This window comes from Lonchura striata, chromosome 4, assembly GCF_050655825.1.
Source record: "Lonchura striata isolate lonStrDom1 chromosome 4, ASM5065582v1, whole genome shotgun sequence".
Lineage (NCBI taxonomy): Eukaryota > Metazoa > Chordata > Aves > Passeriformes > Estrildidae > Lonchura > Lonchura striata.
Window position 1 is genome coordinate 59,185,012 of NC_140706.1, and position 27,901 is coordinate 59,212,912.

At 45.8% G+C, this 27,901-nt stretch overlaps 3 protein-coding genes across 21 annotated transcripts in view; 1 reads left to right on the top strand and 2 right to left on the bottom strand.

Moving 5' to 3' along the window:
* The window catches only part of SEC31A (SEC31 homolog A, COPII component), a 38,948-nt gene extending 27,797 nt beyond the window's left edge, over positions 1-11,151 (bottom strand). For 11 of the 15 annotated variants that reach the window (XM_021549216.4, XM_085578171.1, XM_021549217.4 and 8 more), the window contains exons 1-10: positions 11,100-11,151; positions 10,476-10,558; positions 9,830-9,953; positions 7,537-7,735; positions 6,369-6,464; positions 4,690-4,830; positions 3,552-3,694; positions 2,520-2,619; positions 1,123-1,284; positions 796-948 (exon numbers count right to left, since the gene is read on the bottom strand). In XM_021549216.4, coding sequence (XP_021404891.3) covers positions 796-948; positions 1,123-1,284; positions 2,520-2,619; positions 3,552-3,694; positions 4,690-4,830; positions 6,369-6,464; positions 7,537-7,735; positions 9,830-9,953; positions 10,476-10,554 — 1,197 coding nt within the window. In that variant the 5' untranslated portion in view covers positions 10,555-10,558; positions 11,100-11,151. Of the gene's footprint in view, positions 1-795; positions 949-1,122; positions 1,285-2,519; positions 2,620-3,551; positions 3,695-4,689; positions 4,831-6,368; positions 6,465-7,536; positions 7,736-9,829; positions 9,954-10,475; positions 10,559-11,078 lie in introns of all 15 variants that reach the window. The other 4 variants (XM_085578167.1, XM_085578172.1, XM_085578168.1 and 1 more) reach the window with 1 other exon arrangement.
* An 812-nt stretch (positions 11,152-11,963) lies between these two features.
* THAP9 (THAP domain containing 9) lies at positions 11,964-17,191 on the top strand. The gene is made up of 5 exons (XM_085578173.1): positions 11,964-12,064; positions 12,145-12,340; positions 12,425-12,704; positions 12,964-13,114; positions 13,444-17,191. Exons 1-5 carry the CDS (start codon positions 11,985-11,987, stop codon positions 15,368-15,370), a joined length of 2,634 nt encoding a protein of 877 aa, XP_085434299.1. The 5' UTR covers positions 11,964-11,984; the 3' UTR covers positions 15,371-17,191.
* Positions 17,028-27,901, bottom strand: part of LIN54 (lin-54 DREAM MuvB core complex component) — a 39,743-nt gene continuing 28,869 nt past the window's right edge. For all 5 annotated transcript variants that reach the window (XM_021549318.3, XM_021549319.3, XM_021549317.3 and 2 more), the window contains 8 exons: positions 27,175-27,248; positions 26,824-27,021; positions 24,982-25,073; positions 23,722-23,793; positions 21,280-21,382; positions 20,951-21,088; positions 20,039-20,241; positions 17,028-19,728 (listed from right to left, as the gene is read on the bottom strand). In XM_021549318.3, the coding sequence (XP_021404993.3) occupies positions 19,527-19,728; positions 20,039-20,241; positions 20,951-21,088; positions 21,280-21,382; positions 23,722-23,793; positions 24,982-25,073; positions 26,824-27,021; positions 27,175-27,248 (1,082 nt within the window). In that variant the 3' untranslated portion in view covers positions 17,028-19,526. The remainder of the gene's footprint in view (positions 19,729-20,038; positions 20,242-20,950; positions 21,089-21,279; positions 21,383-23,721; positions 23,794-24,981; positions 25,074-26,823; positions 27,022-27,174; positions 27,249-27,901) is intronic.

Genomic DNA, 27,901 nt, shown 5'->3' on the forward strand with positions numbered 1-27,901 from the left:
GGAAAAAAGTCTAGTCAGGGAAAAGACTTACACCTGACTCCTAGGAAACCAGGACAAATAAGGGAATAAACAACATCATAAAATAACACATCAGTCAGTGGCTAGGCAACATCTCTTTGACAGGAGAAAATTGCATTTAATTTGTGCATCAGATGATGAATAAACAGATATACGATGCTGAAAATTGCAGCAGAGAAATCAAATTCAAATGGACAGGCTACAGTCTCCAGAAGTTTCCAAATAAATGGCCTGTGGGTTTAGAAAGTAAGCCAAAAGTGGAACCAAGGAACAAAAAAGCTGAGCTTGCCATCCCCTCAGCTGGCTCCTCTGCAAATCAACCAGCCATGGAGGAACCCACCCTTGTGCTGCTACAGCAACTTCTGTTACCTTGATCCAAGCTAACCTGAGTGATCTCCACCATATTGATTCACATGAGTGCAGTTTGGAGCTATGAAGTCTCAGATACTTGCCCAGTTTGGTCTCATTCCCCCCAGTGTATATTTATTTACTCTAAAGCAAGCACTGCACAGAAACAACAGTGAAGCCCTAATGCCAAGACACAAACAAATGTCTCTCAGCAGCGTTTCTTGTCCCAAGCATTTTGGTCAGGCTTTTGCTGTCCCCAGTACTCTGTCTGGAAGCTGCCCCAAGCATCTCTCATTATGGTAACAAAGAGGAAGATTGCCCAAGGTGGAGCCCCACAGTGAACTCTACCTTTCCTAAGGAGTTTAGCAGGTGCCAGCACTCTCTCCCTACCTGCCAGGCCAGCCCTGCCCACCCCTGTCTCCTCCTTACCGAGAAGGACGCTCCCATGGGTCGCCGGATCCACTTGGGTGGTTTCTTCAGAGGCATCACCACACTCTGTGGGGCAGTCTGCTGGGGAAGCTGCAGGGGAGGCAGGGGCTGGCCCGTGCCAAATGGATCAAGGTTCCCAAAAGACGAGGAGAGCTTTGATAACACAAAGGGGAAAAAGCAGAAATTATATTACTCTAGTAAACTAAAAATTTATTTGTGCACTGAAGTGGTACTCCTGGCAAGCAGGGCTGCAGGCAGCCACTGAAGACTTCCCATATTTTGTTCCCCACCCCCCTTTCTGTCCCTATTTTGAACAATTTTCAGCACCTGGTCAACTTGCTTCTGCCTCAGGCCATCGGCGCTGCCGCCCATGATGGAGTAGACACTGATGCGCCCGTCAAAGGAGGCTGCAGACAGCACAGCAGGGTTCCTTGGGCACCACTGGATGTCAAAGCACCACTGGGTGTTGGTGGGCAGCTCGTACAGCACCTGGAGAGCAAAACCAAGCCAAACAAATCAGAGCTTTCATGGAGCACACGGCCCAGTAGCAACAATCTTCCCATGTGCCCTGAGGCTGGTCTGCTCTCCCTGCTCCCCAGCAGCTTCCACATCACCATATGCACTGACAATGGGCAAACCCTCATCATTTCCAAACAGGAGAACATCACACACCACTGCTTCATCTCCTTCTTCTCCCATTAAATCTTCTGTTTGATCCTCACAGGACAAACTATGCAGGTGGGGTATGACTGTGCTGTCCCACTGACATTCATGCTAGCTTATTCAGAGCTGATTTATCCTCACACGCTATATGGAGGAAGTCTGTTTTCATAGGAAAACTGAAAAGGATAAAACCTGCACCCTGGACAGATAGCCTTTTGTGCCCTGGAACAGACAAACTCCCCTTACAGCAGATATTTAACCACAAACCAGGAGAGACACAAAAAACAAAGTGCTAGCTGTCAGCAAAATGCTGTCTCCCATGGAACTAATTTTTATTTTTAATAAAAACATGCAGCATTGTTCAACTACACGTAAAAACTTCATAACAGCACAGGATCCAGCTCATCTAACACTGTACAGCTTTTGCACTTTTGGGCTCATATCTGAATTTTAGAAACATTTCCCACTCCAAAACTATTGTCCACTATTATAATATAATTATTTCCCATTATTGCAAGGAGTCCTCCAGTGTATCTGAAGCTTTTCTCCTGGTCTAGGGACAAACACTGTCTGAAAAACAGATCTGCATTCTCTTTGAAAGGTATTCCTAGGCCCAAAAGGGCAGAGTGGGAACACATCTCAGTAGCTCTCACTGATCTGCTACAACTATGGCAACCTGCAGAAACCCTCCTGACTGGAAAAAGTTCTTATAGAAGGAAAAAGGCTATTGCAACAATGATCCAGCCAGACTGGACCCAAGATAAAAGAATAGGAAGCATATACTTAATTGAAGTGCAACCATTTCCATCTCTTATAATGAACAGGGACATCACTACTCAGTAAGAGAGAAGCTACAAGGACAAATGCGTAATATTGACAATACCAGGAAGGAATCCTGCACCACCACAACAAGCTCAGAAGACACATATAGCAAACAGGATAGAGGGCAACATTCCCCAGAAGCATCATTCCTAGGAATGCAAGCACAGGAACATGTGCTTTGCATCTGTCCCCTCTGAACAGACATTTCTGAGTTTTTAAAAGTGGTATGCATACAATACCTCGCCCGTGTTAGGGTTGGAGCAGAGAATTTTAGCATCCTTCCCACAGCTAAGTAGCAGCTCTGGATCTGCCAGACTCCAAGCAATGGCCAATATACCCCTGCATGAAAAGCCACAACAACAAAAAAAAGCTTAATGCAAAATGGTGGTAAACAAAGCATATTAAGAAGCTCAGCACTCCACATCAAAATTCTCTCTCCACTCCTTCCTCTTACAGGAGGAGGAATTTTTCAATGTTATCAGCCCTCATTTTGTTGAAATAGATGTTTTCTATTTTCTGCATGAAAGGTTATAAAGATGCAGCCATTGTATCTGAAAATTAAATGCAACAGTCATATGGGAGAACCTGGGCATCAGTAACCATATGGTTTGTTTGCCTGCAGTATCACTAATATCCAGTGTGCAAACCCATAGGTAAGGTCAGTGACTAGGAAGTTTTTCAGCTTTTCATTAGCAAGACATTCAAGTCAGCAGCACCCACTGGCAGCAGTTTTGGCAGAAGCCACAACTCTCTTCTCCTTTCTTAAATCAATCATTGGATTTGATCAATAAGGAAAGTTTCACCAACAATGGAGGAGGGACAAGAATTTAACAAAATCATCCACTATACCGAAACTGAATGCATTTATAGGGACACAGAAACTGTGCAAACCCACATGAGGATGTGCCTACATGCACCTCCAGTATGCTATTCAGCCAAAATCAACTACTACTCATTTTTTTTCCCTTAGGTTCCTCTTCTTAAAAAACTTAGAAACAAACTATTAGCTTTATTGTTTCAGGAGCCTGGTGGGTTTATTTGTTTATTTTTGGGGCCTACTTCCTTCAGAGTACCAAGCTCCAAAAACACAAATCTTTCATGGCACAGGGCTGGCTGGCCAGCAAGCCAGCATTACAGCATGGCTGCTGCTGAGATTGCCAACACCAAGGAAGCCTTCATCCCCAGGGAACAGCAGAAGTGAGGTGTACAAACTGGGACAGTCACCACAGTGCAAATACCACGGAGCACACCACACTATGTAACACTCATACCTTGTGTGACTTTCTAGAACACGAAGTGGTGAGGAGGCAAATCTTAGGTCCCACATCTGAATAACAGGCAGCCTATCATCCTCTGAAGCCAAAACCATCTGGGTGGCAACTTCAGGGTGCCACGCCAAGCCTGAGCAGTGCATCTGAGGGAGACATCAGGCCAAAGAATCACACATAACTGAGCAGCACTAAAGGGAAAAGAAAACTAGCCCAAATATGTCTGTGTGCACGGTAAAACACCGCTGCAAGGGAATTTGCAGCTGTGTTTCCAGACAGTATTGCTGACTGTGTTCAGACTGGGAAATTCTCCTTATTCCTGTGAATGAGAAGATGTGCACTTAAGTTTCCCAAGGTCCTCTCAGAGAGATTACACTGTGCTGCCTTTTCCACAGTCCTAGGTTTTAATGTGAGAAAAGACTAAAGCTCACCATATAAACCATTTCCTCTATTATTTTTATTGCTATTTTAATAAAAGCCAACATCAGGCAGAGAATGCTTCATTACTCTCAGGAGAGTAATGAAGCATTGTATCACAGGACTACCATCACATGATAAAGACAACCTACTGTGCTGCTGTTATGTCAGGCAACAAACACAGAAAACACAAAGTTACACAGTTTATCAAAATAATAATACAGTGAGGAAAGAGCTACTTCCCAACCACCCACTTCTAAGTTTAATTTTTAACTCTTGCTGTACCTCTGGAGTTTTTTACAGCAATATTCTATTTAAAATAGAAAATGATACAAATATGTCCACAAATTGAACAGGCTCTTTTTTGCATTTACACTGCCTAAAGGGGTGGCATGGTGGTTGTAACTATAGGAGGCAGCACCCACATAACCTGTTCAATGCCACACTTCTCTATGGCAAAATCAATAAAATCCTTCTGTGGTAGCCCCAAACATATCAGTAAGTGCTTTAAAATTCAGTCATCACTCTGACAGGACACCTGAGTGCCTTGCCTTGCTTCAGTCTGCATCTGGTTATTTTAGTTTATAATGCTGACAACCCCTCTTACATATATATACTCCCAAGAGCAAACTGGGCCGGGCACCAGTATCTCTGTCACGTAAGAAGGGGTGCCATGAGCCATCCCTACACCTCTGTGCAAGCACCCAGCAGCTGCAGAACTCACCCTGTTGTTGTGGTCACTGACTTTGATGATGGGCTCGTTCTTCCTGAGGTCCCAGACGGTGGCCCGGCCGCTGGGGCTGGCGGAGGCCAGGATGTGCTGCACTTGCCTGTTCCATGCAATGCAGCTGATGTCCTCCAGAGGCTGCAGCACACACACAACAGCCCGTCACAACCCCGCCGCTCTGCCTGCTCAAACCCCGCTATTTCCAGCACTTGCTAAGTGACAGATCTGCAAGGTGAGTGCCCCGTGTACTGGGTGTGTTCTGGCTTCCTTTCTATGCATGCTGTAGTGTACGACACCTGAAAACACTGATTTATAAGCTGCTAGAATTTCTCTGGGAAGTTACTTTCTCCTTTACAGTACTACACATTAATTATTAAAATAAGACTAAGCAAAACTGTCTTCAAGAACAGCAACTTACTCCATGAAAGTCTATCCAGACATATGAACTGCTCTTTTGTCTTGGACTATTAGGTTTTTATTTAGCAAAAAAAAAAAAAAAAGAAAAAAAAAGGTTTGCCTGAAGAAATTCCATGTTTTTTTTTTCATGTCCCCCCCAATTCTTATTTTTAGACCAAAAATTTAAAGCATTATTAACCCAGCTCCTGCTGCCCTATTATTTCTAGTTACCATTATACGTATGGACTAAAGGATATCCCAGCCTAACAAATCGCTATTAGACATAAAAAGTCTTTTACAGGGATCTCTAAGGTATCCTCTCAAATGCCTGCATGTTAATAAATTACTTGAACCAAAGCAACTAAACCCCAGAGTTTAAACTAAAAATCTTTAAATTGAAGATTACATCTCGTTCCATTTGCACACTTTTTTGTCTCCAAATTATAATGCAGTAATAAAACCATTTTTCAGTAACCGTGAACTTCTGTGGAATTTTGTAACAGCAACAGAAGTGTACTTGCATTGAAACAACTTCCTCCCATTCTTCCATTTCCTTCACAAGGCAAAAAGCACAAAAGACTATTGTTTTTCCCCATAGATCATCTTTAAGAAACACAGGCTAAACACTGAACCTCGAGTATAGCAATTAAACCACTCCCTGAAACTCACCAAGGTAACTGCAAAACCTACTGCTTCATCATCTGACTTTTCAGTAGCTGCTTTTTATCTTTCTCCTATTTTTCTCTGTGTCCTTTCACCATCTTCAGATTTGTGCATGTACTGAAACGTGCAGAGGAAGACTAAAAGACATGTTATGGTTATGGCATTTGCAAAGGAGTGTAACCTGAGAAACTCTGCTTGTTGCTTGATAAAATGCAACATTTTTTAAAGATTTCCCTGGCCAAATACAATTTCTTAATAAAAAATTGCAACATGAAGACATGACTGGCTTGTGCAGCAAGCCAAAACTGCACGTCTGTCATGGATAAAGATAGCACATCCAGGGTTGCTGCAGGGGAAGCTGAGCACACTGCTCATTGCATGGACCTGTGCACACTTGCACGCACAGCCAAGACACTGCTCTCCAGGGGCTACAAAAGCAGCAGCATCCAGTCACCCTTGTATGCAGCTACAACCCAAGTTTGACTTCAAGAGGCTTCCCCTCCTCCATGCTCTTGAGACTGCTTTAAAACTGCAAATTTCAATCAGCTGTCACTTAACTACCATGCATCTTTTTCATGAGTCTGCTCTGGAGAATTTTATAAACACAAATCTGGTACCTGTGTCTTCACTCCTGGTGTCATTGGTGTAGCAAAGTTGTTCAAGTCCCAGATATAGATTTCAGACTCATTAGCACCAGAGGCTACCAGATTAGTCTGTAAGAAATATTAATAGGCATTAAAGAGTATTTCAGCATCAGCTTTCCCAGTCTTAGCTGCTGGGAGGCATCAGATCTGCAGGACTCTGCGAATTTCCCCTGTCAGCTCAGGGTATAGGAAAAGAGACAGGGAAAATAGTGACAGGGCAGGGAAGGAAGCTGTGCTGCAGTTATGGCCACCACAGAGCTTTGCTCTGGACAGCGTGGCACTCCTGCCCTGCCCCCACAGTGAGTGCAGCCATCCAAAGCACTCCTGCACCTGGGATGCAAAAGTCCAGGCAGGGCAACACGAGCCAATGTCACCAAGCGCCCTTTGGTCACATTTTGTGGCTGATGACAGGCAAGTCCTGAGTCCCGAACAGGCAGAAAAGGACAGGGAAGTGATTCAGAGAGATCACAATGAACACAGTACAGCATTGCTGGAGGCAAGTGTGCAGGGAGAGAAGCGTTATTTAGGAAACAAATCCAACTGAATTCTCACACAGTTAGTGGCAACAAGGAAAAATCAACACACTGTATCTAGAAGGAAGTATATGTTCATTGGTCATGTGGGAAGGATTGCTGTTTTTGAGAGCCGTTCTGCTCAAGAGGCCACATGGCTGTGTTTCCTTGCTGTCTCCTCTTAGGAAAGGGGCCTTGAAGGTGGATTCTACCCAATTGCCAAAAAAGAGACCTGAAAACTGATCTCACCAGAAACATGAATGAGAGCACATAATTCCTTCCTGTGTAACTGGCACAATGCACAGAAGCTAAAAGAAGAAACTGACTAAAACCACACTGAAGAGCACCTCTACTTGACATATAAGGAGAGCTAAAAAGATCAACTAAATTGACAAGGTAAACTGATGAGGGGAAAGAATGAAGCAGACACCTCAAGCACTTTCATTCCCCATCCTGAAATGCCAGTAATGGGACAGGTGTTTCCTACTGAATACAAACAGACACTCAAACACCAACTATAGTTCATGCTTTCCAGGGGAGGGAAAGCAGCAGAAACATCTGAGGTTGCAAGTTAAGATAGGCCACTCCTCTACTGATGGTATGTTAAGAGAAACAGCAGAAAAACCAACCTGGAACATGTTGACATCGAGCGCTCTCACTGGTCCCGTGTGCTTGTCTTTCTGGGCTATTATTACTTCAGCCTCTCCATCTATGATTTTGGCTGAGTCATACAAGATGACATTTCCATTTTCACCCCCAGCAATCAGGACTCCAGACACTCTGTCCCCTGAGGTCATGCTGTGAGGGCCCCAGATCAGCTTGTGGTACCTGTAAGACACAGAGGGCCCCAAGTCTTAGAACCATTCACCCCAGCTAGAATGAGAGAAAAGCACTGCCTGCATTTCTCCCTAAGGATGAGTCTCAGCACAACCCTTTCCATCAAGAAAGCATGTCCCAATTCTGCTCAATGTGCACAACCAATAACCCACAAACTGATAACATCTCCAATCTCCTGGCTCCAAAATTGAGTAAGTGCTCCCAACAACAAAAGCAGTCATCAAAGTAAGGGCTGTAAGCCCATCCAGCCACAGCCTGAGAAAAACCTCTATCTGTGAGCAGTTTCATACAGAAAAAAAACAGGTGGAAGTAGAAAAATTCCATATGCTTTTCTGTATCTATGCTTTTGGATGTGCAAGTGTTTTGTCTGCCATACCAGGGACTCAGCATCACTCACAGACACATCTCCTGGACCACAGCCTATTTTCAGGCTAACTCAATAGGAATCAAACATACTTCCAGAAATTAAGAACACTATTGTGCCCATCTGTAAATACCCAAATTCTCTTCAAGTCAATTAACTTCCTGCATAAGCAAAACAGCATTCCTGTGCACTTAGCCATGCAAAGAATGAGTATGTTCTGCATAAAATTACACAACTACTTACCAGCTCTTATGCAAGCAGAAAGCAAACCCACATTGACTGGAAAGTGGCAAGGAGATACCTTAGCATTCACTGTAATGTTGCTCATCCATTTGTTACCTCTGGGCAATCTTCAAGTAATTTATTTAAATCACACCAACTTTAGCATGGTAAGATGGAGACTGCAGAAAGCTACCCAAAGAGCATATGCTGGGTGAGAAATACCATAACAGCCAAGTGTTCAGGCTCCCAGTATTGAGATTACAGAAGGGGTTCATGGAAGAATGCTGCTACAAATGGAAATTGGTTTGTGATATCAGACAGACCCATTCCTGGGTATGATTGTTATGCTTCTGCACCTAACTATGCAAGTTTACCAGAAATGAAGTAGCTGACAGGGCTGTCCAGGCATCACCACCAAGACTGAACAGGACTTAAAACAACCCAAAATGAAGGAAGGAAACAATGAGGAACAAACCCCAAAAATTAACAGTGCAATTACTTTCCTTTTGCCCTTTACTCTTTCCAAGATAAAGTATGGTTCTATAAAAGCAGTGCAAAACTTTGCTTGGAGGGCAATTAAGGATTTATCTTTTGTGGGTATAATCACCTGGACATTTTCATTTGCTGAAAACCAAAATACAGCCTGACGTATACATTGCTATCTAATCTTTAATTGGAAACAAACAAACAACCCTCAACCTCATTTTTAATACATTTTCTGGGGCAAAGTCAAATTCTCGTGTTGCTGGTCAAGGGAGGTACTTTCCAAGGAGCACTGCATCCTGGCTATAAGGAGTGCTTCTAGAAATTCAGAATGCAAATGACAAGTCTTGACAAATTTCACTCACAGTTAAAACAAGGTAGAACAACGAAACTCAAGATCCAGCACTGCCTCCTGCTCTGAGCAGGTCAGTAGGACATATTGACATCAGCTCTGCTCACAGAGCAGGGCATTTAAAAAGGGATTGTGGCTGTTTCAGTTCTGCCAGGGAGCTGCTGTGAGTGCTGCTGAGATGGAAACTGGATACTCTGATGCTAACAATATTTATCTGGATAAGCACATGGTGAGGAACTAAGTAGAGCTGTGCAGCCAGAAAATTGGCTTCCCAGCTGTCGGAACACACACAACATAACCCAAGTTAGTTATGCTACAGGAGTCCCCCTGAAATGCCTAAATACAAACAGGATGATGCAATATGAAAAGTTGCCACCAAAATTTCACATGTTCTTCTGTTTTCTTGTGAATCCCAGAGGCTTCCAAAGATAAAGGCTCCACACATATAGTCAAAAATTTTCTGTTTATGTCAAAGCATGAGCTACTTTCTTACAGTCCAACATCACTGTCCCACAGCATCAACTGCACACACTTGCCTTCATCTTTCAGTGCTGAACTGCTTCTCTCCTCAACAAGTGCAGTGAAACCACATGAAGTGACATCTCTACACATACCACACATAACAGTTCCACACACTGTACTTTTCCCTTACAACACTGCCTACCTGTGTGAGGAGGAGAATGTGGCACAGCTCTTCATATCCAGTGAAGGGTCTGCTAAGTCCAACTCAAATATTTCTAGAGAAGCACTTGTACTGAAGGTTGCATCCAGCTGCTGAGCTGATGTACCTGCAAGGAAGCACACCTGGCAGTGAGAGAGCCATGATACACAGAGCAGTAACTGCAAATGCAGCACAAGGAGGGGAACAAAAACATCATCCTTTCAAAAACGATCCTGAGATGGACTCAGGCTTCTGTTTTTATTACTTAGATGCAGTTCCACACAACTTTCCTCCCCATGGCTCTTTCTTTGGATGTTTCTTAAAGAATATGAGCAGGAAAATATTTGGGCAAGTACCTCCCTGATGATGCACAGAACGCAGTTAAAGTGACAAAGGAGCCACAAGTGACTAGTACTTAGGATTGGTGTCACCTTTCCCTGGCAGAAAGACAAGGGTTCTCACTGTTACTCGCAGAATGCAAAGCATGTTTTTATCAGCACAATGCAAGAACTCAGCTCAAAACCCCACAACATATACTGCACTCCAGCCCTCAGGACACAGAGTATCTCCTACAGCTTTCAATAACCCCTTCATGGCAGCCACCAAACAGAGCCCGAGGTCTGCTAGCACGTGCTGCCCAAAAACTCACCTGTAGCCAGGTAAATGGGGTGCTGCTGGGCAGGGCTCCATGCCTGCATGGCAGTACGGTCTACTTCCTTCAGCTTCATTTTGCTGAAAAGTAAGACCAAGACAAGTGATGCTTAAATGGTGCATGGTGAGACTGCACTGCCACGGATACAGAAGCCACTTTAGGACTCGGCAGAAGCAGCCAGAGGGACCATTTTTCTAAAGATATCCCTCAGACAGACAGCCAAGCCATCCCCTCCAGAGGGCACCCGGCGGAGGGAAGGAATGCCTCTCCATTAGCAGAGTAACATTGACACGCAGCGGAAACTGACGGCTGCTGAACCTAACACAGGAAAACGTGGGCAAAGCTTCAACAGCTGTGAAAAACCCTCTTCTCACAGCAGCAAGCACCCTACAGCAGCTTTGTGCCTTAACTCACGAAACCAACCCAGCCCCGGGAAGCCGAACACTCAGCGGCTCGTTCCTGGCTCCCATTTCATTCCCAGGGCTCCCTCGCCTCGGGGCACCCCGCGCGGCCAGCGGGACCGCCACCCTCGCCCCGTTTCCGACAGGAGCCGGAGGAAAACAGCAGAGAAACAGAGGATTTCACCGTCCCTGCCCTCACATCGGCGTCCCCGGCGCTCACCCGTCCCCAGACCGCTCCAACGTGGCAGCCCCGGCACCGCCTCCCGGCCGCCACCGCCTTCCGGGCGCGCCCCGCGGCTTCCGGGCGGCGGCGGCGGGGCCGCGCCTTCCGCACGGGAACCGGGGGGCGGTGGTGATGGGAGAGTGTGTATGGGGATGTGCGGCCGCCTCCTTCCGCGCGTGTCCTCCGCGTCCCTCGGGCGGGAGCAGCCATCGGGCCTGGGGAAGAGGGAGACTGGTTAGGGGCGCCGGGAGCGGGGGGAGCCCGGCGCAGCGCCGGCAGCACGGGGGCCGCGGTGCCGCCTGTCCTCAGCTCAAGGGCAGTAATCATGGCGTGCTCAGGATGTGAACAGCAGTGAGACTCATCACGGGACAGGGGCCACCCCGGGGCGGGGAACGGCCCAAGGGAGCTCAGCCGGCTTCCACAGCCGGGGGCCACAGTCCCGGACCCACCTCCTCACGGCAGCCGGGGCACAGCTGCGCTGCCGCCTCCCGCCGCCGCTGGGCTCCGCGGCCGCTCGGCGGGCAGACGCCGTGCGCGGGGCGGGCGCTGCCCGGACCGCATGGCGCGGCCCGGCAGGAGCACAGCGGGAGAGGCGGCGGGCGCTGCCGACCCCGCTATAAGTAGGGCCGGAGGCGCGGCTCCCATTGGCGCTCAGGATCGCCCCTCGCCACTGGCTGCGCCCGCCGCCGCCGCCGCTCCCGGTTGGCTCGGGCCGCTCCCGGCCCCGCCACCGCCTCCCGCGGTGACGCGGCCAATAGGGCCGCGGTCCGACGGCCCCGCCGGCCAATGGCGAGGCGGCGGCCGGGCGCGCGGGCGGCGGCGGCGGCCAATGGGCGGGCCCGGCGCGGCGCGCGCGCGGCGGCGGGTGCGGCGGCGGCGGCCATGACGCGGAGCTGCTCCGCGCTGGGCTGCACCGCGCGCGACACCGGGCGGAGCCGCGAGCGCGGCATCTCCTTCCACCAGTGAGTGCGCCCGCGCCGCCCGCCCGCATCCCTCCCTCCGTCCCTCCGTCCCTGCATCCCGCCGTCTCCCTCTGCCGCAGGTTCCCGGTGGACGCCGCGCAGCGCCGCGAGTGGATCCGCGCCGTGAACCGCGTGGACCCGCGGAGCCGCCGGGCGTGGCGGCCGGGCCCCGGTGCCATCCTCTGCTCCCGACACTTCGCCGAAGGGGACTTCGAGCGCTACGGGCTGCGGCGGAAGCTGCGGCGGGGGGCCGTGCCCTCCCGCTTCCTCCCCTCGGTGCGGGCAGGTACCGGGCGCGCTCCCCGACCCCCCCGGGGGTTCCGCCGTGTGCCGTGACCTGCCCTCTCCTTGCCCCGCCAGGAGCCGCCGGCCGCCGGGCGCAGGAGGAGCGGGACCCCCGGCCGAACGCTGAAGCAGCCGCTGCCCAGCCCGCCCGCCGGGGACCACAACTACAGCCTGCAGGGACAGCGGGAGCCGCGGCCGCCGCCGGACGCCCCGCGGCACCAGCAGCAGCCGCCGGCCGCCGGGAGATGCGGCCCCGCGCATCGGCGCAGGACCGTGCCGAGCATCCTCAGGGAGCTGGCGGAAAAGCGGCAGCTTTCTGAGGAAATCGTGAGTTTGCTGCAGGCGCAGTTTTCAGGTACTGCCGGGACGCTTGCTGAAGCAGAGTGCATTCCCTGGCCCCGGGTTCGTGTCTTTGCTTAACCCGTGCCAAGGAAGAGGCGAGGCACAGTGGTGTAGTTGCTGAGCCCTACACTGCATGCCAGCCTTCAGGACTGAGTTGTTCCAGAGGCCATGCTGTTGCTTTGTATTCTGCGGGGTGTTTATGGCATGCATCCCTCTGTTTCCAGCCATTTATTTGTTTTGCTAAAGTTGACCTTTTGTGATTTCTTAAGCAGATTTGCCTCGAGAGTTGCACAGCTGGAGGCAGATGGCAGACTACTCACCAGAAATGAGGCAATTTGCTTGTCTTCTCCATCTCTACCATATTAAGGCCTATGATTACCTACGGAAGATTCTTCCTCTCCCTCATCCTTACAGTCTGACAAAGCAAGTTTTAAGTTATTCATTTATTCCGAATGTATTTCCAGTACTGGTGTAGAAATAGATGTAACAGATCTGTCCTGAAGCTGCCTTGTTACTTCCCTGCATGGTCAACACTTTCCTTGGCTTCCTACCACTAGGGTGAGAGGAGAGAAACTCGGACTATGCATGAAGGAAACCAGGGCTGCCTTCTTTGCCCTGCATGTCTCAGCCTTCTCTGCAGCTCGGGCATGGCTGACCATGTCCTAAGTCGTAAAAAGTGCTGCCTGTTGCTTCAACTTTTCCAGAATCATGTCTCCTAATCACATCCCTTTTTTTTTTTTTTTTTTTTTCAGCTGGCTGTCTAATAACGAGGCTGCTGCAGGCTTCAGCAGTGACATTTTTCTCCGGCTTCAGGAAAAGGTGGAGAGAGGGGATCAGGCCTGCCGCTACTGCGCCGTGCTGGTACAGGATGTGTCCCTGCAGAAGCAGCAGGAGTGGGACCCACAGAGCAAACAGCTGACGGGCTTTGTTGACTTGGGAGCAGGCATCCTTGACGCTGACGAAGCTCCACTGGCGTCGGAAGCAATAATCCTCATGGCAGTCGGCATCTCGAGCCCTTGGACAGCTCCCCTTGGCTATTTCTTGGTGAACAGTACATCCGGCAACTTCCTTGCTCAGCTCCTTCGTCAGGCCATCCATAAGCTGAACAACGTTGGGATGATGGTCCTGGCTGTGACATCGGGTGCTTCTGCTCGCGGTGCTGAGACTGCCAGGGCTTTGGGGATCAGGATAGATCCCAAAAGGATTCAGTGCACTTTCCAGCATCCACCCGGTTCTGCTCACAGCATCGCGTACTTCTTTGATGTTTGTCATACCCTCCTGCTGATAAGGAATGCTCTGCAGTGCTTCCACAAGGTCGAGTGGCTCGGTGACATCATGTGGTGGCAGCATGTGGTGGAGCTGGCAGCTTTGGGCGAGCAGAGGGTGTTGGAGCTGTGCAGTCCTGAGTCAGGCAGGGCTGGGAGTAAAGGGAGTTACCACCTGAAGGTCAACCTCGCTACCCTGCTGTTCAGCGAGGGTGTTGCTGAGGCACTGGAGCACCTCCAGAAACTGGGCCTTACCTCATTTCAGAACTGCAGTGGGACTGTCAAGTTTGTGCGTCTGATGAGCTCGCTGTGCGATGTGTTTTATGGCAGAGGCCCCTATGGAAAGGAGTCTTTGCTAGCTGGAAATTTCACCAAAATAAGCAACCTCTTTGATGAAGCCAGGAGCTGCTTTATCAATTTAAAAGACTCTGTGGGAAGATACATTATTAAGAGCAAACGCAAACTGGGATTTCTGAGCTTCTTGCTCAACACTGAAAGCCTTAAGTGGCTTTCCTCTAACCACACATGTCAAAAAGGCACTCCTTCCCACCACCTCCACACACATGCCTTCAGCCTGGACCCCCTGGAGCAGTTTCTCAGGGCCCTCCACCAAGCCTGTGGCAGCAGCAGCCCTACCTGCGCTGTGTTCCAGGCTACTTACCACAAACTGCTGGCCAGCTGCAGCCTGGCCCCCAGCTCGCCACCCAGCAGTGGCAATGCCAGCCCCTGGAACGCATCCCCGTCTCAGAGGAGAGCTCTGACTCTGGGAAGCATTCGTGCTCAGTATCAGCCAGCTCCAGGCAAGACCCTGGCCCCAGACTACCCCTACAGCGCAGGCCTGCTTTTGCCCAGCTCTGCCCTGAGCAACGCGCTGACAGATCTGTCACTGCACGTGCAGAGCCTCACCTGCACTGCTGGCTGGGTGGCCGAGCAGTTGGCCGTGGACTTGCAGTGTGAGGCTTGTTTTGCCTCTCTGTTTGAGGTGGATGAGAACAGGCTAAGATGCAGGTCAGTGCTCCACATAAAAAAATTAGGTGGCATGAGTCTGCCCTCGGCCAGTGTGCACCACATAACAAGCATTTCAGAACAAGTCCTAAACCGATATGGCAGAGTAGGAGGTGCCAACAAAAATACCAAGCTGTGGCATTTGTGTCTAGAACATAAAGTCTTCCAGGAGCTTCTGGGAGAAAGCCCCCTCTTTCCCACCCTCACAAACCATTTATTTGAGGGGAAACTGAGCATCAACAACCACTACACAATCTTAGTAAAGGAAATAACACGGTGTTACTTAAACATAAGAACACACCTCACCGAACACCTAAATTTGAAATACTCTTGTGGAAGGCACAAATTGAAGAGACTGAAAGGAAAGTATTTGTTTCCATCACCACAGGGTAGCTGTCAGTCAAGCTAAACCCACACATGGTCTTAGTGAGTATATTGTAATTCCAAGGATGGCTGTTCCTTGCTGAGCTCAGTGCTGGATAGCTCTAGGCAACATACATGAGGAAACAATGTTGGCAAAACTGGTGTTGATAAGCAGTGCTGTTTTGGGCCACTGCAAACCCCCTAACCAGAGTTTAACTGAGCAAAGCAAGGAAGTTTATCTGATCCCCTGTTCTCTCTAGCAGTCCTGCAGAGCAGCCACATATTTAATGAAACTTATATGGCAGGTCAGGATGAACCAGGGTTGCACAAGGTGCCTGGGGCAGTGGTAGGAGACTGCAGTGTCCCTGGAAATGCTGGGTGGCTTTAGTGCTGCAAGTGCTCTTGCCAGAAGAAAACTGATAATTGATGAGGTTGCAGGGAATCAATGCACTGGCACTTGGATTTTACCAAAAAGATGGGCTTTATAAAATCTGGGAGCAAGAAAGTTTTCAGAGTTTCTACTTAAATAGGAAAATAAAGATGTGAAAAGAAAGTGGCACTCAAGTTCTACACAAGCTCTAATCAACTTTCCAGTATGTCTCATGAAAGAGCTAAAGATGCTGCTCCAGTCTAGATCCTCTGGATTAGTGCTGAGCCTGTGACCAGATTGTTGTTTCCAGTGACACCCAGGAGCACCAGTATTCTCCTCTACGGACAGGAATACATGGGTGTGCTACAGCAGGGCAAGCATTTCAGTTCCCATTTCATGGCCCTATCCTCCTAGGGCTGGCATGTGTCCTGCAGCCCAGGGCACATAGCATCTTCCCTTCAATGTTTTCCACTGATCACTTGAACTATAGCTTTCGTGCCACCAAGTAGGACAGGCTTTTTCAGTTAGTTCATTTCCATGGCAAGGAAGCTGCCTGCAGTGCTTTGCCTGGAATAGCAAAGTTTGGCAGAACTGCTGCTAAGGGGTTGCCTTTTGCCATGCAGAACTGGAGTTGCATCCATAGAGGTGGAAGGAAACAAATACCTGCAAAACCTGCTGTTCACTCACTTTCAAGATCCATGATGGAGCTGGGATGAAAACCGGTGATCTGCCACATCCTAGGGCAGTAATAATACTAGAAGTATCATTCTGTCTACCAGTAGGTTGACAAAATTGTCCCTGGTTGGTTTTGGTTTCTCCTCCTTCCCTTAGTTCTGCTGCACTCAAGCTCTGCTTTGAGAGCAGCAGCACCACAGAAATTCATACAATCACTGCTGGGAGGAACAACCCAAAATCTCTGAGCTTTTTTTTCCCCCAATCCAAATACCTATGCAAAAAAAGCACATTGAAGCCATCACTGTCACAGAGCCATTCCAGCTACAAGAGACTGCAGGAAACTATTCCCTCCGCTCTATAATGTGATTTTTGGGACAACTGGCAAAATGCTGCTGAAATCTCAGTGACAGATTGCAATCATGAAATGTTGGAATACTTGCTCTGAGTAGTTATGAACTGTGCCATGGATTGCTGTGCATGACAGCACACCAATAACCAAGGGGTATTTATTTATCTCTGGAAGCATTTGGTCTCACACTGAAAATCCAAGTCAGTACTTGCATCAAAAGTGGACCTAGTGTTAAAAATTTGTGTATTTCAGTGACAAACCTTCTGTGTATATTTATCAGTGCTGAAGCAAAGGAGTGCAAAAATCATATTTACAGAATAGTATAAATGTTTATTTTTTGTGATTTATCTGACTGTTTTATTTGTACAATATAGAAAAGTGTATTCTTTGAATAGGTCTTGTAAATATAAATTTAATTTTTCTACTTTTGGATGTAAACAGAACTATAAAATGAACCCTTGCCCCATTCCCAATTATTTTTTATGTAACTAGATGAACTTGACTGTTAATCTTGTCCAGCAGTTTGATGCAAATGGCTAAGGAAGTACAAAAACCAATTCAAACACTCTACACCAGGGAGAAGGGAGAGAGGAATCCAAGCTTAATATTTGAGAAAGCTTGTTCAAAACAAAATAGAAGAACTAAGAGCATTTGATTGCACCTTCAAAGTCTTTACAAGCAAAATATTCTCCAGCAATGCCATCATACATAATTACAACTGTAATCTAAATTTCACAAGTGCTTTTGCACACTGTATATAAATACACATCACAAAAGGTGCAATTTAGAGTAAAACACTGAATATATACAAAATTAACAGAGATTGAAGTCTAAACAAAAGGCATATTGCAATCTGTTTGAAAAATAACATAAGTAGGTATTACTTTATTCACTTACACTAATTTACATTTATACAAATCTTACTGGACAGACTATATTAGGTCACTAGAAGGGAACGGAATATCTGCACTATCTACAGGTAAAGTTACTGCACTGATTTTTTAGTAAATCCAAGTCCTAATAATGAAAAAACCTGGCATTTACTTACATGAGAGGTGGCTTCCCTTTTCAGAGATTCGCACAAACGTTGCTATTTATACTCAGGGAGATGTCCTTAGCTGACAGAGCCCTTCAGACAGTGACTGGCAGGTCAGACCTGGTCTGTGAGCCCACCACTGCTGCTGGCTGCCTCCCAGGCTCTTCATGCCACCCAGGCATTTCAAGGAGGCACCAGAGAAGGGTCAAGGACCTTCTGCACAGTGCACAGGGTTGGGAGGTGAAGCATCTTCCCACCCTGTTGCCTTCACACACTGAGGCTCTCCTGCTGGTGTGCCTAGCCCCTACCTCTCCCCAGCCTGGAACTGTATTTACAGTTTTATGGAAGGAATGCAAAATCCCTTTTGGAAAAAATGTAGCTAGTTCAGGCTGCAGTGAGACAGGTAATAAAAATGCCTGTCATTAAACATGGTTAATGGATGTTCATGATACGTAACTAACCCAACCAGGTTAATTCTTCAATTGTGTTCCACTATCAAAAATGTGATCTGATATTGCCTGTAACAAATACTGAAAAAAAATCCCCTGCCTTAGTCTATGCCCAGCTATAGCTGACTGCCCCCCATTTAGTGTAAAAAGATCTGTATCTGTTTTTGTAACAATCCTGATTCTGTGCTAGCACTTTCTCTGATCACAGCTCTCACAATTATTCTAAACAACACTAAAAGAGTCTTTATGCCAAGTAAATTACCAACATGGAGAGATGCAGCATCCTGAACAACCACAGCAGGCTGAACATGATCCCTACCTGCATTTGCAAGTCGATTCAGCTGCACGTTGTCATCTCCTGTGACTTCAGCCTCTCAGGCCTAAATACTTTCCCAGGGTTATAGCTTGATCCTAGAAAACATAACTGACTGCACAGCCCTACATCCAGTGAGGGATTAGGCTGCTGAAGACCTCTGAAAAACCAAGCTTCACCAAAACAGCATCAATCTGCTACACACTTAGGTAACACTACACTGGGCAGACAGTCTGGCATGGTGGCTGTCTTCCTCACTTCTGAGGACAGGCCACTATCTTAGACTTCCAGTTCCAGCTTAAGAAACACCTGAGTACTCTGCCCCATTCCTATCAAAAATTCCTTGTAATGCCATTCACATCTGTACTCCTTGGGCCCTGCTCCAGAAATATTCTCCATGACTTGCTCAGTGCTACATCTGCAAGCAACCCCTCTGTATTATTACCTATGTATCTCACAGTGCTCTGTGTACTACAGGGACATGCTGTGTCAAGTCCTAAATACAAGTACTACCTTCCATTTAGATGCTTATCTACCTATTTCCTTTCAGAATTATCTTGGATACACTGGTACCTCCATATTACAGGCCTCTCAGCAAAAGCATGACCTGGCTGTTGACATCACCTGTGTTTTCCTGTATGCACAGTGATGCAAATCCATACACTGTAAATAATATATATTATAATAATTTATATCTGCCCTTTGGACAATTAATTCTGGGGGAAAGGGGAGAACACATCTACTTTTTAAGAAACTCGGGGTAAAAGCTGTACATTGGGAAGAAGAACTGACTTTTAGGCATTGTCTGACATAGAAGAGGACTTAGCTAAGATTTAAAAGGCTCTACATCTTGTTATAAAAGAATTTCTTGTTTCAATCTTACATGGGTCAATTTACAACAAGCACCAAATTAACAAATATTATTAAATCCATCCTTTATGCTAAACCAAAGTGTCCCTGTGCCTTAAGTGTTCTGTTCAGTCCACTTCATTGTGGCTCATGTGCATGAGTCAGCAGTTCATGGCACAAGGGTCACCTTTGGACTTCCCTGCAGAGCTGATAACCCTCATCAGACAGCGTCCAAACTCCTCCAGGATCATGCGCTCTGCTGCAGCTTTGGACTTGCCCGTCTTCTCCGCTTGCTCTGCCTGTGCCAGGAGGCATTCACAGGTTGCATCGGCCACTTCCTTGGTGACAAATGTAAAGGGCAGCCTGAAACAAAGAAACATCCACTTAGTGTCAGCAAAAACACACAGACACCTAACTCTAGGGCTGGCAACTTTTTAGTCCGAGATGAGATTTCATCTGTCCCATTGCTTTCAAGAGCCTTTAGATAGTGAATAAGCCTCATTTAACAGCCAAAGGAACTGGTGGGTCAGAATCCCTACTGTTAGAGGAACAGTGTTCCATCCCACCTCTACAGCTTACACACACAAGGCTCAGAGATGACAGGGACACACTTGTCCCACACATCAAAAAACCTGTGTTAGAACAACTCAAAGAGCGTGCAGCATTAACTTACTTCCCACCACCACTGCTGAGTGCTGGCGTTGGCCTTGTCAGCAAGTCTGAGATCTGGGAAGATAACTTGGTCTTTGCAGCAGTCTGCTGCTGCACCCTGACCTCTGCAGCATCTGCTAAATGCATCAATGTCTTTCGCTCCGGGCTTTCTTCAAAATTTTTACAGCCAATACATTTGCATATGGAAGAACACATGATTTTTGCCTGAAAGAAACAAACAAAACATAAGAAACCTGTTGCAAGTTTGACTCCCCTTATGAGAAATCACAACAAAAAGGAGATCTTATTTTACTCTCTTACCAATTAGCAATTAGAACAAACTCTCAAGTAATAGTCTTCTCTCTAAATTCTTACCTTGAGATGTCTTCCCAGAATGTATACATCAATTGAATCATAAAGCATAGAATGTAAATAAGTGGTTTCCTATTCATGCCTTTCTTCATCAACCTTCAGTTTCCAGTCAGCTGACTTTTGAGAGAGGGCAGTCTACACTGTCTCTACATTCAGACACTGATCAGTTAGCAATGGGGTAACAACAACTTCTGCCTTTGAATTCCAAAGACACATTCTATCCCACAGCATCTGTGGGATGCTGCTTCAACTCCTCCTAGGGACTTGGTGCAGTAAATTTCTTTAGGAAAAAACGGTGCTATTCAGCAAAAAACAAATCCAAGCCTAAGTTCAAAGTTTCTAAATTGTTTAAAATTAAAATTACAGAACAGCAGCAACCAATTTTTCCATGTACATGGCTTTCTATGTGCAAACTTCTGGGAGAAGGGGTAACATTACAGGAATGGAAACAAACAGAAGAGAAAATATTATAGCAATACAAGGAAGAGTCAAAGCAAATGAGAGAAGTCACTACACTAAAGGGAAAAAGCTACTATTTTTCAAATGAGATAATGCTTTGTACCTCATAACATTCGCAGTAGTTTTTGAGACATCCCGAGCGTTTACAGTTACACCCTTTGCTGTGCCTCCGATCCGATTCTCCTTCCTTTCCTTTCCCTATTTTGGGCTTGAAGGCTTCAGGGTTTCTGTCGAGGCAGGCCTGTCAATGCAGACCCAAAGGGTCAGTCATTGCATGCAGGGAGAAGAATTTAGAGATGCACTAAAAGAACTTAAGCCTTGCACATGTGGGAGGAGATCAGGGCATTATACACCCACTCTGCCCCACTCTGCAGCTTCAGAAAAAAGAAGCTAAATTACTTGATCCCAGGGGCAGAGGAAGAGGCCCCTCACCTTTATTGCTTTTTGCCTATCGTTTTCATGGTCCAGGTTGTTATAACAATTTGTACAGTTGCAGTTATTGCAGAATTCACCGTTTGCAAAACAGTCGCAATACCTGAAACAGAAGATGGAAAAAGCATTTGTAAATGTTGACCATTACATTGGTGTGTGAGTATTGACTCCCACACTGCAGTAAGAGGTTCCTACTCTGGCACCAATATGGGTAAGGGTCATCCTATGCTCAACTCCACATGTACAAGCAGTACCAACCTCATTGCAGAGCCAAAATCCTCTAGTGCAAGTCTAGCTACTGTCTAATAAAGACACAGGTGGAGCTCAAGGGTGTCCACCTGAGCTCATCACATAGCACACGTCCCCCAAGCAGCATGAGAAGCTAATGAGACTTTTTCCACGACTGACTCTTGGGTCACCCACATATTGAGGGCCAGTCTGCTGCAGCCACCTCACAGCCAGCTCCTGAGCCAGTCAGTCCAAGTCAGCACTCAGGAGCCCTCACACAGACAAAACAAAAGGCAAGCAATTGAAGTGACAGTTAACAGGCAAACTAACCCAGCAAGGAGTTTTTTTTTTGTTAGTTTTGCCCTTAAGCCGGGATGGAAGACTAGAAAAGGGATAACAATTAGTATATCTCAGAGGCTTTGAAGCACAGGTAACCAGGGCAAGGAGCTGAATGAGGATAAAGCAGACTTTAAAAAGGGACAAATATATGAACAAAAAGCAGCAAAACATGGACAGTGAAAGCCAATCGTGTTGCCATGTTTCTTATGTACCTCTGGTGCCTGCCATCAAAAACAACATCTCACCAATCCACAGACTCACAGATCTGATACATGGAAATATCACGTTCATTCCCAGCTCAAACGTGGCTTAGGCCACAACAAACTCCAACATGTTTCAAGGCTTTCAGGACCACCTCCAGCTCATAGCTAAAAGCTGCTGATCCTCTTCACTCGCTTTTCAAATCCTGCTGGGGGTGTATGGTCATTTTTTGCAGTCTAAACCCATTGCTAAAGTGGCTTTCTGTGGCTGGCCGAGCCTAGCATTACATAAATAGATTGGGGTTGCCCTGGAGTCCACTGCAACCTGTTATCAGGTTGAACTGGATTTTGGAGATTTTTAGCATCTTGAATGGTCCCAGGGACAAACTAAATCTAAAGCTTTTACAGTGTGTAATAGCTCTCTGTTCTTTTTAAAAACTCAGTGGTAGAATAGCCCTGGTTTCCAAAAGAACCAGGGCCAGCAACAAACATGAGCAAATAACTGAGTTGACTTCTTAGTAGAATAGGCTATGTGCCTACTTTACACAAGCATTTAGGAAAGAAATAAGTTCCCCTCCAGACAAAAAAAAGGTTTTACTAGTGAGAAGGTACCTGTGCCAGATTGAATGAACCATCTCCTCTGCACCAATGCCCAGAACACACAACATCAGTGATTTTACAAGAAGAGTTTTCTTCCTAACAGCACTCTGAAGGTGCGAATTATTCCCAGTGATGCCATTCCTTTCCCAGCATTTCTAGGGCACATTCAGGCACCAAAACCTAGCCCCCTACACATCTACACATTGGGCACTGTGAGGTCAGTCACATATGCAAAATATCTGAAAAACAGCTACACATCTTCCTGCTATGCAACAGACAAGTCTGAGACTATGAAACACAAGGTACACCTCCCCATACAGAGGTGAGGTGCACTACACAAAAGACACCCAAGCTTAAGAATTTAAGCAAACTTCTTAACTTGGGTTCAAATGCCATTACATCACTTCCCCTTTGAGTACCACACCCCTGATTTCCTCTTCATTGTCTAGGATTCAGAACCACAGATAATTTCAATATCTCCTCCCATTCCTGCCACAGAAATATCAGTAAATTGACTTTGATCAAGGCGAAGAAACTCTCCTCAGCTCCAAATGCTTTTGTGTCAAATTCTTACAAATACATGGAATGGAATAGCACAATATCTCATGGATAAGCAAGAGGCAGACCTATCAGTGAAGAATCACTTGTCTATTCAATCCTTTAATAAAATACACACAGCCCGATTTTTCTGAAGTATTTGATCTAGCATGGTATTATTTCATGTGCATGATGCACTTCACCAAAGTATAGTAAATACCCACTAATGATACCATGAGATACCATTTCACTCATGGTACCAACAAGGCAACCAGAGCTGCTGAGTGGACTTGGCTCCACCATGCAATAAGGTACATGATGCAAAATTAGACATTTTTAAATGTCATGGTCCGTATAGCTCACAGGAGCTGCAAAATCACACAGGCTCTGCAACATCTCCACCAATATCCACCTTAAGTCACCATCTAGACATAAAATTTCAGGCATACTTAAAACCATTATATTCTGATACTTGGCACACATTTGTGATGTTAAAAATAAGGCTTAAAAGACAAAAACTGTACCAAGTTGTACTTACAGTTTCAAACACAGAGACTTAGTACAATTGCAAGGCTTCCTGGGGCGGTTTGCAGACTCAGAAGAAATAATTCTGGGGGGAGAAAAGGGCATTTATATACACACAGTTTTATCAGTTTCTGCCTATTTTAAATAGATCATAATAAAAACGTCGAAAAAATCTTTATATTCCCCTCGCATTAGGCTTTTGGGTGACTGTGTTTAAGTAGCTATCATAAGTAGTGCCTTTCTAACCCAGAAAGAGATGGATTATTTGCTGCAAATTTGGATGCATGCCTGAAGTAGAAATTAGGCTTTAAAGCTAGAGGAAGCATAACTAAAATCTGGAGTCAGGGAAACAAACCCTCCCCAGAATCTCTTCAAGTGCAGTGGGACCAGATCCAACCAAAATTCACACAACATGATTGTGCCTTTTCTTTTGTTCTACTTGGAATTAAAAAAATCGAAGAAAACAAAAAATACCCCCCCTGGAATAATGGGAAAGCAAGCGAAACCACAGTATTCAGTTTCCAGATAAATTTTATGGTAGAGACAGTCTTTAACTGCTCCTAAGACTTGGATTTTGTGACACTAATCACATCTGATGAGATTTGTTCCACCTCTATCCAGCAATTTCTGCACGTAATACCAGGGAGATTAAATCAAACCCGTTCATTTGAATAGCTGCATCTGGATTTGGGATTAGTTTGCATCAGTTGAGATTGCAGCAACAAAAAAGCAACTTCATGTTCACAATTTCCAGCAAACCGTAACACAAAAGGACTGTGCAAAACAGCTAAGCCTGCTGGACTGGCAAAAGGAAAATAATATACATTAGCTGTTATTTTCATCCTTAAATGAAAAATGCAAGACTGAAAAAACCCAAAGCCTCCTATCAGGATCCATTTTGCTGTTGGGCTGAATTTCTGCATGTGTTAAGCATCTAGCTTATATGCTGTCCAGAACCTCTTTAAAGCAATGTTGAGAAATAATTGAGGCCTGTAGCTCACAGATGCTGTTGCAAATAAAAAACAAGCAACAGGGAGCTTTCAGGTCAACTTCCTGCTACATGAGTTCAAAAAACAGAAAGGAAAACACAGCTTTGATCAAGAGACTGGCTCAAATGTCAGAGAGATTCACACCCTTCAGTCAGAGGTAATAATCACACCACAGCAGACTTGAGAATTCCCCAAACCAAACTCCAAGACCTCATATTTATTCAAGCAGCCTATTCTACAGATTTTGGGATTTTTTTTTTTTTTTTTTTTTTCAGAAGTCTTACCCATTAAACGGCAGGCGTGCCTGGGACTGGACACTGGATGTCCCTGTGAAGCCAGTGTTGCTTGCTATGGATACATAGGATGACTGTTGTAGCTAACAAAACAAAAAGGTTAATGCCTGACACGAAAGAAATTATAAAGAAGAGAATGTGTTGCTAGTCTTCAAATTAGCTTTTCAGATATTGCTACAAAAATAACTTGCTTCTAAGAACACTTTTAGACACAGAACTTGGACCAGCTGGCAACTTCCTGCCTCCATACTTAGCATAAAAATACTATTTTAGATTGTATTTTTGTTGTCTATTCCAGTGTCTAGACCCATACAGACGACGTGGATAACACACAGAAATATTTGGACCACAAACAGCACCTAAAAACATGCTAATTTTCCCCCTAATAGAGCGGAATCACTTCCTGCACAAATTAGTAGCTTCCTTTATATACAAACCACTTAGTATGAAAGTAAACAAAATGGTTTGCATTCCAACCCCTCTGCATACCTGAATTCACCATTTGTTTTTCACATTAAAAAAACAAAATCTCATAAGAACCTACCAAACAACACTGCTCTCGGCTACCTTCTTTAGCATTACCCAGAAGCAGCTGTTTGCTACTGCTGGGACAGGTTCTGGGGACATATTGGTACATAGCAAGATAAAGACCTACTAGGGGCCAGGTAAATGGGGACAGGTTGTGACTGGACATAAACCTCAGAGGAGAGGTCCAACAGAGACTAGTTTTAAGTAAAATTTGCAGAATTAGACTGGAAGGACACAGTACCAATCTTCAGGGTCAAACTGCAACTGTGAAAAAACCAAAAGGCAACCAGTCTGGTACCAGTAATGTCAGGAGCTATCAGAGTCTGTTTCTATAAATTTAAGCCTTCAGCAGAACATATAATTTTTCTCCTTTTCATCCTGAATGTTGGTCAGATCCTGGCAAAGAGAGCAAAAAATGATTCCTTAGGTCTCAGCTGGGTGACTGATACCAGCTGCTTCTGAGCCCTGGAAATGTGCTCAGCATTAACTAACACCATTTTATAATGAAGACAGCCATTCTGTGATCAAGCAGGTCACATATATGCTCTCTTTCTCATCATCAGACCCTGAAGGTCCTGTGAACCAAGCAGACAAACCAATAGGATTTCTTCGTCCCCTCAATATTTCTGGGCACCAGGCCAATTACTCTGTTCCTTACTGGCCATGGAGGTCTCAGACACCCAGACAACAAGGTGGTGGTGACTGTTAGGAAACAGGGAAGTGTAACAGCACACAGAGCAGTTATAAAATCAAGCTTTTCTAAGTGATGAACCTGGACTGGAACTGTTGTTGTACACTGAGCCCTGTGACCACCAGTGGCCAGGGTCACCTCCACTTCCTCTGAGGACCAAGTGACTTGTACTCTTCCATATGATTTTCAAGTCTAGGTTATGAATGCTAAAGTGATGAAGCAAACTGTGTATCAAGATCTGACCCAATATGCAGGGTCTAGGTGATTAGAAATTCGAAGTTGAGATCTATGTAATTCGAGTAAGGCATTATAAATTCTGTACTACACTACTCAAAATTGCACTACACCGATTCTGCTTACAGAAATGCTGTGCTATTATGCTAATAAAAACTCCTTTGAGAAAAGGAGTTTTAAAAAAAACTTTAACAGTTTTTAAAAAGCTTTAATTGCAACTATGATTGAAATTGAAGTGCTGTCATCATTCTGACAAGAGTCCCTAAAAGAAACTGTTGCCTCAGTGTCAGGTGGCAGTCACAGAGCAGAAACCTTTAAGAGAAAGGCAGAATATTCCACAAGAGCAGCATTTGCTTAACCATTTTTGGGAAAGGCCATACCTGTGTGACATACTGAGCTGGAAGGACTGCATAGCCAACATTTCCTGTGCCAGGAGCTGGTGCCAGCACAGTGCCTGGAGGGAGGTTGGTGAGGTTGGGCTGGATCTGTGGCAGTGGAGTGGCTGGCATAATAAGTCTTTGTTGAGGCTGACTAGTAGTGACTATTTGAGAAGTTGAGTTGATTGGTTTGGGCACCACCTGGAGAGAAAAGAGCTCTTTATGAAATCAGTGTTTCAGTCATTCAGAACACACTTTGATTAGTAGAACACCTCTTTACAGAGCTGAAAGCAGACTTTTTTTCTGTCCAGCCAAGACAGGTCAGAACTATTACATGACTTAAACTCAACTCACCTGTTTCACAGTCTGTGCTGGTACTATGGGAACTGACATACGCACGGGGGTCGCGTTCACCACCACGGGCTTCGCTGGTGTCAAGAAACAACATCATATGAACACGTGTTAGTCACTCCAAGTCCACAGTTCAGCCCTTCAGACTTTCACATGTGCATAACACAAGGTACTTAACACTGTAACTCATGGCATGCAACACTTGGGTCTAGACAAGATCTTTGTAAACAGGTCCTTGGCACACATTTCACATCAATGGATTAAAAAAAAACAGCCAGAGTGCAGACCTCCTCTGGACACTGGATCTCCCTTACGTCCCTTCTCCCTTTGAAATCTTTTATTCCATTACCCCTCTGGAAAGCATGGACAGAAACCAGCAAAAACACCTGACACTTCTAAAGCAATTTATATGTAACACCTTCATGTTACAGGAGTTTTGGCAATATGCTTGTGGGCTGTCCCACCTTCACGCTCTCATATAGAGGAGATGGAAGAGGCCATGAACCACTCACAAATCCAGTAAACTAGGGAAAAGCAACCTAAAATACTCCCAGGATTCAGGCCCAGCTACAGAGCAATTTGATACAAAGGAGCATTTTCACATACAGACCAGAGGTAGCAGTAGAATATAGAATTGATGGAGGTCTTACCACAAAACCAAGTACATCTGGCAGTCTTCATGGATCTCTGTTATTTATTCATTTTAATCCTTAAAGAACAAACATGAAAG